At 40.2% G+C, this 11,498-nt stretch overlaps 1 protein-coding gene across 1 annotated transcript; it reads right to left on the minus strand.

Moving 5' to 3' along the window:
* Window positions 1–7,933: 7,933 nt before the first annotated feature.
* LOC121514217 (protocadherin-20) lies at window positions 7,934–11,048 on the minus strand. The gene is made up of 2 exons (XM_041794320.1): window positions 10,926–11,048; window positions 7,934–10,555 (listed from the first exon to the last, which is right to left on the minus strand). The coding sequence occupies exons 1-2, from the start codon at window positions 10,971–10,973 to the stop codon at window positions 7,934–7,936; spliced, it is 2,670 nt and encodes an 889-aa protein (XP_041650254.1). The 5' UTR covers window positions 10,974–11,048.
* Between the last annotated feature and the right edge of the window lie 450 nt (window positions 11,049–11,498).

Genomic DNA, 11,498 nt, shown 5'->3' on the forward strand with positions numbered 1-11,498 from the left:
CTGGAAATGGGATCGGGCTGTGACTGATGGTAATTACTGGCTGTCTACACCATTAAGAATTTAATGTAATTTCAGATAGACTTTTCTCCAGAGAGAAAGGGAGAGAAAGAAAGGGAGAGAGATACTTTGCAGGGGCATAGGTTTGGCTGAGTCTGTAGGGTATCAGTCTTGTATATAACCCTATGTTGAAAATGCTGATAGGAAAATGAGCTTAAAGCTCAACTTGCTGAGAAAAGTGTGAAGCCGCTGAATGTTTGATGCCAACATATTCTCTTTCTTTTTCGTCATAATAACCTTCATATAGTTTAAATTACAGAACACTAATCCCCTGGGTCACAAAGAGTTCAAGAACCTGGTCTAAGCCTAGTCACCCTTACACTGTCCATCCCGCTCTGTTCTGAAGAAGCCAGACCCACTATCATCAGGATTACTCCAACAGGAGGTGATCAGTCAAGTAGAAAAGCTGTGGCCTGTCTCAGCCTATGGGAGCCCCATTCCAGCTGTTTGTTGCCAAGTTTAACTCTGACTAAGAGACAGGGAAATCCAAATGACACTACTGAAGGTTAAAAACAATTAATGTCTGGGTTAAAGATTACGAGGAGGATCATGTCAGCTTGAGGGCTGTATAGATCTAAATGCTATGCGATACTGTACTGTTGGATCTTCTCACCCAATGCAGAACAGATTGCCAGAGCTGCTGACGCAGGTGGTGGATTTGTATTTCAGATGTCAAATCTGGGTTTTATGTTGTATGCCCCAGATGTGATTGTGTGCCTTGTCCTTTAATTGTTGAACTGAGCATTTTGAGATCCTCTCTCTGTGAACCACTGAATTCTAATCACATGACACCATGAGGCTGATGTCTGAATCTAATGCCTTCAAGACGGTTTAAACGACTACCGTTGAATTTGGTCCAACCATTTATGTTTGCTTTTGGAAGGTTTTTAGGAACTGACGTAGTTCATATTGTTATATGGTCCAATTTTGTAGTAAATGATAATGGTCACTTCTGTGTAGACTGCTCAGTAACATATGAGATGATGTGTAACTATTAAACAGTATTTTAAACATGGTCATCACATGTAGTTATCATACACATTTGATTGTTAGTTTGCAGACACCAGTAAGACATTAGCATGGATGCTGCTAAAACACCTGTTTTATCAGAACTTGACGACATTTCTTTGTTAAAAGAAGAACAAAGAACAGCATTGAGTTGTTTTCTTTTCAAAAACGACAAAAGCCGTGTACTGACATGTCTTTAGTCGCCATGGTTTGTGTTATGCAGGTCTATATGGAGTTTATTCCTTGGTAACTGTGAACATGCACCTCGGTAGTGGTGATGATGTCACGTGTTTTGTTGCTCTGACTGACCCGTAAAGATGTGAAAGAACGTTCATCCAGTCACAGTTCGAGTTTTTTTTTTTTCAAAGGCTCTGTCCTTTTCCCAAATGCTGTATATCAAAGGTTCAAAGAAATATTGCACCTTCTGTGATTTGAAAATTGCAGGAAGACATGTTGCAACTTAATCTAGATTTCAAATAATTGCGTAGCCCTAGTCTAAATCGTGGATTGCATGCATGTTTTGTGCAGTGTCCTTTTTTTTGGCTGGAGTTTAACTGCATTTTTTGATCCCCGTGTCTCAAGTTTTCACCACTGTGGGATCGAAACAGGTATTGATGAATAATTTTTTTTCCTTTTTAACTCATATCATGCTTAAGTTTATATTTTCATACTGATTTGTGGCACCGGGACAAAACATAGTATCTCGTTTGGCACCGCATGACTAGCAGTCATTTTGGTTGTTTACACAAATATCTCAATGCTGCTGAAGCCTGTACCATGTAAATAAATGTTGATTAGCCTGACCTTATTATGGCTGAACAGAACATTTTCTAAAGAGTGTTGAGCCAAAACACATCCACAAAGCATAAAAACCATAGTTTCAGGTTAGTCTAATACCCCAGTTAAAACTGACAGGCATGGAAGAAATGTTGATAGCTTCCATTTTTGATCAGAAAATACAGAACAAGCACCAGTGGCCATTTCAACACTGTTAAATTTTGGGTTTTTAGTGAATAGTTGATGTACTTATTTTGAGCCTTTGTGGTCTTCCAGCCCTTTACAAACCAGGACCAGAGTATTTGTTTTTGCACACAGGGGTATCCTCTATCATTGTAACAGCTGTGTTTAAGCTGTAATAGGCCTAAAGGGCCTATATCACTGTGTTTTTCCTGTCCCAACAAGCTGAGGGAAAAGACTAATTAAAGAGTGAGAAAGGGTAAATGAGAAAGTTGATACAGTAAAATGAACCATACATTGTTATTACGGCAATTAATCTTAAGCTCTTATTGTTTGAATTGTGTAAAAATGACTGTAGAATAGGGTGGAAGACACCTTATATTTTGTGTCATTTGGCTGCAGCAGCCATTGCCTGGGCAGCGGAGTTATTTATTGTTGGCAGATAGTGAATGCTCCAGCACACATTATTGATTCAGTATTGATTCTTGCTGATAAATGGGAAGGTCAGATCTTGACATAGTACCTGGCTGGCAGAGGGTGCTGCTTTTGGACCTAGTCTCAGAAGTTAAGAAAGGAAAGATTCTTGTACGCTCTATATTTTAACCTGAAGTTTTTTTTTTTTTTTTTTTTTTAACATTTTTGCCTTTATTTGATAGGGCAGCTGAAAAGAGACAGGTAGAGTGGAGGAAAGACGTGCACCAAACAGAGCTACTGGTGCCTAGGTGTTTTTTTAATGTTCTCTACAGTGAAGGAACAAAACTGTCTGAAAGTTGACATTTCTGACTGGATTAAGAAGAGGCACTTTTAGAAGAATTTTGCTCCAAGTGAAGCTAATGACACCTTAGAGTCTTAACTTGATTTCAGCTCTTTTTAGAACATCAGGTTGTTATCTTAAGCTTTATGTGAAGGTGTCTCGCAGGCATAGAGACGAATAAAGACAACCATGCATGAGGCTAACAGACTGAACTTATTCCTGCTCACTGAACTTGTTAGTACAGGAATCCTTCTCTTTTTGTCTCTCCCTCTTCTGCTCTCTGTCTCTCTCACACAAACACGTAGGAAAAAGCATGCTTACTTGGCTTCTTGTGTTGATCTCAAACAACCTGACAGAACAGAGCCCTTTTGAACCCCTTCAAGATGTTAACCATGTTGCCTTGCCGACTTTCATCGAAGTAATCTCTATTTGCAGTCCTAAATCAACAGCACAAGCCGCTGACACTTGTTCTCTTACATAAGGCAGATAAAATGCATTTAAAAGTCATTAGCTGTACATGATCTTGTGTGAGTGCACACCTATTTTGTCACCTGTCTTGAGGACGTTGCTGTGTGTGTAAAAAGTGTGTCTGATTATCTTCCTGCATATTTGTGCGATGCAGTGTTTGGCCAGCGGTGATTACTGAGGATTACACTGAGCTGTTTTTAGGCCCTGATGTGCTCTGTTCTTACATGGCAGGCTTCCGTCCTGAAATGCCGATTATCACTTGAGACACGTGTGAATACATTCTCAGCAGGTTTGTTTGCGTGTCTCCTGTTTCGTAAGGACCTAACCCAAACAGGTTTATAAGGACACATAATACAACAGAGTTCCTCATGTAGGAGTGGGCATGGTTAACAAGAAAACAAAGATCCTTGAAAGCTCTCTGTCTATACAACCATTATTTGAACATACATTTTAGCTTACAGAAAATCAACAACTTTGTAAAGCAGAGGGCACTAAGGTGTCATTTAGTGAGAGAGAAAGCTTCAAAACTACTCCCACGGTTTTCTAAGGTGATATTTGCACTGCTGTGTTGGTACTACAGTGATTGCCAATAACACTCAAGTAAGGTGAGAGATGTCACTTGAGCTAAATTGATTGATCCTCAAATGTTCCAGACAGGAGCAGCTGTAGCTACAAGTCATCTCAGTGTTTTTCCTTTAAGTGTGACTCTCAGGTGTTACCTCACCAGCTCTGACCTGTGTGGGCGATCGCAACAACAACAACAGCACAGGCTCTCAGGCTTTTCATCCTTAACTCTTTCATCTCTCCCAGCTACAATGCAGCTGTTAATTTGTGCACCAGATTTAATCTTGTCTGAAGAGGATGCAATCAAAACTAGACTCTATTTGATTAATAATGCACTTAATTATCCATGCATTAAAGAGAGGTAATAATTTATCATGCAGCTTTGATAATGTGAAACATCTGCTTTGATTAGGTTTCTCAGTTTATCCCATTTTCAGCAAATTTGCCTTTATTGGCTGTGATCATCTTTGCAAAACTTGACCAGCATTTAAAGATGAGTTTTTCATGTACTTGTGCATGAAAGTACTAACTGTTCTTTGATTGAAAGTTGAGATTAACCCCTTTTAAACCTTATTTAATACCACACTTTTAAAAAATCCCATTAGATAATGCTTAATACAGGAGGATATCCAATATATTATAAAAATAAAACATCTTTAATAGTTGCTTTGACTTTCTTTCACAAACACTTAGCAAGTTTTCACAGACACATTATGATCCCAAGATTGTGAAAAGAAGGGTGACGAGATTGAAGTCGTTCAGTGTGTTAGAAACTTTCTGTTAACTCAGAATGGCCTTTTGAAAAGCTTTACATCAGAGGTGTCCAAGCTATGACCCAGGGCCAAATACAGCCTATTTTTGATTGGCCCTCAGCAAATTTAAAGTAAAATGAAATATGGCCCACATTAAAACATGACACTTGTGCCTGACTGCCCTGCACTTCTTCGTTTCAGTGCAAGGCCTAGCTACCATGCTAATTCGGTAAACAAACATTTTGACATTTTGATTTGGGACTTTTTAACTGAATTTAGACAACATATTGAAACCAAATAATAACGTCTTGATTTATAATGCCCTGATGGGTTACAGCCACAGCAGCAAATCTATACTGATAGTGTTCCAGGGGCAGAGCCAGTACTAGCCTACCAGGGCCCCCTCAGGTCTGATTGGCCTCGCTAAAATTCTTAAAATGATGGGCTATTTGTCTTGTCGGCCACCAACTAGTCTTTTGAAGCATACCCAGCCACTTAGCATATCTTAACCTTCATTAGATTGGTTTTACTAACTTTAATATCCTCAAGTTGGGGTATATGAAAGTGGCCCCACCATCCTTACATTCGTTTGTGGCCCTCAGTGGACAAAGTTTGGACACCTCTGCTTTACATGATCAGTAACTGCTCTGAGCCTTTACAGAAAATAGGATATCTGGATACTTCTGTCACATATCATGCAAAATTTTGACAAGAAACAGTTCATTAAAGAACCTCTTCAATTACACAGATTTCAGTCATTAAAAACCAGCAGCATCTGAAAGTGACCGCAAAGTGTTTCTAGGTAATTTTGCTGCAGTTTCAACAGTTGATTGTCATGCACCTCATACAGAACAAAGGGAACTTGTGCATACTGTGCATTCACTGCACAACTTTAGGACCTATAGGTAGTGACACAGTAAACCCACCAATTGCTTTAAAGTCCCCATAAAGTGAAAAACAAACTTTGTGTCTTAACACACTAGATATGTTAGAATACAGTTCCTGTAAACATGTGAGAACACTAAGATCTATGTGTGACAGAATTTTAAAATTTAGACCACCTCTTTCCTGGCTTAGTTTTATCTGAGCAGGGATAGTATACAGTATGAGCCCATGACAACACCAGTCTTGATTGGAAATTACCCTGCCCCCCCCAATGCTAATATAAAACCACTTCACCAGTTCATCTCGGTGTAGTCTGTTGTTAACTGATGTAACTATCTTGATTGAAGTGTTTGATTGTTTGATGTGGGCTGAGGAAAATTTTCCAAAGCTGTCGGGTTATTAAAAGTATCTTAACAGAGAAATTTGTGCCAGAAAACAGTAAATTTAATCCCCAACTTCTGTCTCTCTGATCAGAAGCATATTTTTTTTAATTTTAGAGGTTTGTATTTCTCATGAGTGGGCGTGGCTTCAGCTCATTCAACTGACATGCCCACACCACCCTAGAGCAGATTTTACTGCCTCTTTTTTTTCATGATTTTGAAGCTTGATTTTATAAACTTAGAAATGTTTTTCATGACTGAAATTTGGCCTGGTGGTTCATAATACAGTGGCCTGTCATACAACAAACCTAAAATAAACATTTTTTTTTTTTTTTTATCTCTTTACAGGGACTTTAAGTATCAAATTTTGTTAAGCCCTTTTTATCACTTTCAATGTGACATTTATGTTTTATCGTATAGATATAAATATAGTTATAAAGTTTAAATACGAAGAGATGAAAATATCTGGATAACATTTTTTTTTCTTTGTAGATGTGGCAGATAGAGGAAAGGGATGCAAACTTTCCAAAAATACTAAAGACAAAAAAAAAAAAAAAAAAAAAAATGCTGTGCCTTAAACTGCCCTGTATCCTTGTAATGCCAATGCAAAAGTTTAATATAAAGTTGTAAAATATTTATACAGTATTTACATTGGACCTTAGACAAAGTTATCTATAATGAGTTGCCCTTTTGACTTTGTTATAAAGCTGTTATTACTTTCACATTGTAGTAACAGATTCTTGACTTTGGTTTATGGATCCTTAACATTTAATTTTCATGAACCGTGAATATTATAAAATGGAAAATGCCTCTGTTTGCTCATGTAAAAGTCAAATGACAATATACAAGGTATGGCTATTAAATAATGAGGCTTCGCTTATGAGGATAAAACCATGTGGTTCATAGTCACACCAAGTGTTATATATTAAAGGTTGGGTTTTCACCCACTACTAATTATTTTCAGTTTCCAATAAGCGGCGTCTTTAGTTCACTGTAAGATGCTGAATGAAGTGCATACGCTTTTGCTATGGCGTTGGAAAATAGTCATTCACTTGGCTTAAAAGTTGACTAATGCTTTAACTTGAAATTTTGTCGAAAAGTAGCAAAATCTTACTGACGTAACTGAGGTGTATGGGGAACACAGCATGTTAATTGCACATGTGTGAATGGCACAAAAGTTTTTGTGAAGGCAGAGAGGATATCCGAGACAATGATTGTTCTGGAGGCCCATCATCAAAACTTCTGAAAACATTCAACAAATTAAACAAATCGTTCTAAATGATTGATGGCTCAGTATAAAAATGATATCAGAAATGGTCTCCATTGATAAAGAGATGGTTTCACAAATTTACCAAGAAAATTTGAAAATGACAAAAGTGTGTGCTAAAGTTGCCCCAAAACTTTGGACTCATGATCAAAAAGAAAAATGCAGGCAAATTTGTGCAAACATTTTGTAACAAATTGAAGGAAACCCACATTTTTTAGGAGTGATTAAATGCATTGAAACTTGGATCTTCCAATATGATCCTGAGACAAAACGGCACTCAATGCCTGTGAAAACGCCTTTGTTACCAAGGATGAGGAAAGAGCGACAAAGCAAATCCAAATTCAAGTCCATGTTGTTTTCTTTGACATTAAGGCCGATAATTTTGGAGGAGTGGGTTCCAGAAGAGTCAGTGATGCAACACTATTAGCAAAGAGACTCTAGAAAAATTGTGAGAAAAAGTCAGAAGAAAGAGACCACAACTGGGGAAAAATTGTTTCCTTCTTCATCAAGACAACGCACCAGCTCACCCTGTGCTCTTAGTAAAGCAGTTTCTGGTCCAAAAACATGTCACAGTGTTTGATCTCCCTCCCTGTTCACCTGGTTTAGCACCGAATGCGGTGAGATGTTGAGTATATTGAAAGAGAAAGACATTGAAAATGTTTATATTCAATAAAACTTGTATTACAGAATTTGTCTTGTTTTTTAATAGCCATACCTCATGTCTGAGTAATAGCAACTATATGACAAAACCAGAATGAGCAACCTCATGTAAGACTTCCACTCCTCACAGTGAGTTTTGTAAACATTCATGTAAACAGTGATGGTTTTGGACGGTTGAAAATCAGATGTTCGAGATCTGCCTGAGTCTCTTGTTCACAACCTGCATAGAGTCATTCTTCATTTTTAAAGGTACCTCCACTTCTGATCTTTTCTTTCGCTGCTTTTTATGTCTCTTACAGCATATGTAAGATGTCAGTGTGACAACTGTGAAGAAAAGCCCCAGACACGTCACTGACAGAGCAATGAGGACAGGCTGACAAGGGAACAACTCGTATCTCTCAGGCCCCTCTGTCATCTGGCCAACATACCAGGGCCTCTCCTCTATTTCAATGTCAGCCTCTCTTGTCAGAAGACTCTGAATGTAGCTTTCATTGCTCACAGTTTCATTAACAAAAAAGTTAACCATGACAGTTGAGTAGAGGGGCTCAGGCTGACCATGATCACTGACCTTCACCAGAAGGCTGTAGAGACCCCGGTTGCTGAGCTCCCTCTTTAACGTGATATTTCCTGTTTCTGGATCGATGGCGAATGACCCTGGTTCACCACCTTTCCTTTTAATGATACTGTAAGCGATCACAGCATTCATGCCTGTGTCCTTGTCCACAGCGTAGACCTCTGTGATTGATGTTCCTGGGACTGTATTGGGAAGTACTAACATGTAGGACTGATTAGACTGGGGAAAGAGGACAATAGGAGGGTTGTCATTTACATCCAATAGGAGTACAGTCACCATAGTCACACAGGAAAGTGCAGGCTCCCCACCGTCGATTGCCTCAATCCACAGCTGGTATGTCCCTTGTTGCTCACGGTCCAGCGAGGTCTTGGCCCTCAGTGCTCCACGGCCTGTGTCTATGAGGAAGATGTCACTGCCATTGAGGATCGAAAGAGCCACCCAACCGTTTTTCCCAGCATCTGCATCCGTCACAGAGAGGACCCCGATCTCGCCGTACCCTGGAAAGTTCTCTGGCACAAAGAACGTGAAGTCCTTGTTGATGAAGCGTGGACTGTTGTCATTGCGGTCCTCAACGGTCAGCACCACAGTTGCAATCGACTCCCTCCTTGGTGTACCCTGATCCACTGCTCTTATGATGAAACGGTAAGTCTCTTTCTCCTCACGGTCCAGTGATGTGGTCACTGTCAGGATACCAGTCACACGATCCACCAAGAAAATCCCAGGGGCATCCCCTCCAAGGAGGTAGATGACGTCCCCTCTGCCTTCGCTGTCTGGGTCTGAGGCTTGGAGCTGAGTCAGGAAGGTATTAGGTGGATTGTTCTCCTCCAAAGAGAGTTTAACTAGAGACTGCTGAAACATTGGTGCATTGTCATTCTCATCCAAAACTTGCACCTTGAGGAAAGTCTTAATGACAAGCTCTTTGTGATCTTTAACAACCACAATAAGCTCATACTCTTGTATCTTCTCATAATCCAAGGGCTCTGTAGTCTCCAGCAGGTACTCGTTCTTGAACAGTTGGTAGGGAACAAGTCTAAACGGTCCAGTCCCTTCCAAATGACAGTCCACCTTTTGATTTTTATCAATATTTTTGACAGTAAAAAAAGCGATAGGAGAAAACGCTGGCTCAGACTCTTTTAATGACACCACCCCGTCCTTTTCTGGTGCAATGTACCTGGGTATGACAGCAGGGGGTCCTGTAACAACTTTGATGATATGGACAGCAACCGTGGCAACAGCAGGGATACAACCAGGTCCATTTGCCAGGATGGTGAGTTTGTAAAATGTGTTGGTGCCCGTGTCTATTTTCCCCGCTAGCTTGATCACCCCTGTGACTCTGTCCAAATGGAACAAGCTCCTGGTCTCCCTTGGCACACGTTCACTGTAAGCATAGCCGATCTGAGCATTAGCACCAAGGTCAGGGTCAAAAGCATGCAGACGGGCCAAATGTGCCCCTTTGGTTGTATTCCCATGCAGAGTGACATTAATTTGTGACTCGGTGAATTGGGGGCAGTTATCGTTGACATCTGTGATTACAATTTTTAAAGTAGCTGCGCCCAGCAGAGGAGGAGTCCCTCCGTCCTCTGCAATGATATCTGTGATATATTCAGCCTGGGATTCTCTGTCTAAAGCCTCTGTCACGATGAGAAAGGGTGTCAACTCACCCCCCTCATTCTCTTCAACATCCAGTGTGAACATGCCAAAGTCATTAACAAGCCAGTATGTCTGCACTCCATACAGACCCAGGTCTGGATCAACCGCAGAGTGCTCCACAGCATAACGAGCATTGATGGGTGTATTTTCTGGAACAGAAATACAAATCTCATCCACAGGGAACTTTGGCCTGTTGTCATTGATGTCCTCGATGTAGATCTTAACTTTGATGAGCTGGAAGTACTGCTGAGGCAGAAGAAAGACGTCCAGTGAGAGGACACAGCCCCTTCCCCCGGTGTTATCCGGACAGAGCGTCTCCCTGTCAATTTCAGTAGCAGATGTGTAAAGCTCCCCCGTGGTATTATTCAGGTTCACGTACTGATCGCTGACCTTCTTTTGCGGGAGATTGAATATAAATGGGGGTTCCACATTAAAATCCAAATTAAGGTCTACTCCAATGGCCCCTATGAAGGTCCCCTTTGGTAATCCCTCCTTTATCTTATAGATGAGCTCTTTTGCTTTGCTGAAATTTGCAAAACAGGAGAGAGGGCTGGTGTAAAGCAAGAGGATGCACAATCCCTGTAATACAAGATAACAAAAGATATTCAGGTTTAATCAGAGTGTTGCATAATAAAATAAAAATTGTTGTTGTGATGTTATTCTGTGTCAGAGTATTTGTAAGCATTTTTTGTATTTACAAGCAGCTGCAGGTCTTTAAACAGAGACTTGAAGCTGTAATCACTAACTTTACCCACATTTAAAGTATCACTTTAGCATATCAAAACATGCCAGATGTGCCAGGAGTTTATTTATTTGCATGAAAAGGCAGTTTTTTAAAAATAAAATCAGCACAGAGTACAGTACAGGAAGATGGGCCCTCTCATGTCTCTATCTCAGTATTTGTGTAAAAATGAGTTGTTTCTGTTAAGTGAGTGATCATCAAACTTACCCAGATTCCTCCTCTTTTGCTAAGGCTGGGGTGTCTGCTCTTGAACATGTTTCTGTCCTGGTCCAGCACTTTCCACTCAGAGCAGGAAGAACAGCAGCCTGAGTAACGCAGGCATTTTGAGAGTTGAGCAGCGCAGACCTCTGCTGAGTGCTATGCCTTATTGCTATCTGACTTGAGCAAGTCATTCATCCCAGTGCAGGCTCAGGACACTCCCACCATATGCAAATCAGTCCCTCATGCTAACCAATAAGAGCCCATGGCCACTGGGAAATCTACTTGAGTTCACAGATTCCTTTTTCATGCACTCTGTCAAAGCACTGCGACACACACACCTGCACTTTGCTTTCACACCCATGTTGTCAGAAGCGCCTGCATTCCTTGTATTCCTGCGGCAGAGTGAAAACATATGATTACCAACTGAGCTTATGATGACACGAGAGACTAAGCAAGATGTTAAATATCCACAGTAGAGGGATTACTTTAATCCAGTATTAGTTAAAAAAACACTGCAAAAAAAGAAAAACCTCAGCACAGAATGAATTAAAGTGAAAGTAGCATGATAAAACATTTCTT

This window comes from Cheilinus undulatus, linkage group 1 (genome assembly GCF_018320785.1).
Source record: "Cheilinus undulatus linkage group 1, ASM1832078v1, whole genome shotgun sequence".
Lineage (NCBI taxonomy): Eukaryota > Metazoa > Chordata > Actinopteri > Labriformes > Labridae > Cheilinus > Cheilinus undulatus.

Excerpts from the sequence above, each read along its gene's own strand:
- LOC121514217 (XM_041794320.1), bottom strand. The coding sequence starts at position 10,973 with ATGTTCAAGAGCAGACACCCCAGCCTTAGCAAAAGAGGAGGAATCTGG. Across the intron at positions 10,556-10,925 it reads GCAAAAGAGGAGGAATCTGG|GGATTGTGCATCCTCTTGCT; the intron begins GTAAGTTTGATG and ends CTTGTATTACAG.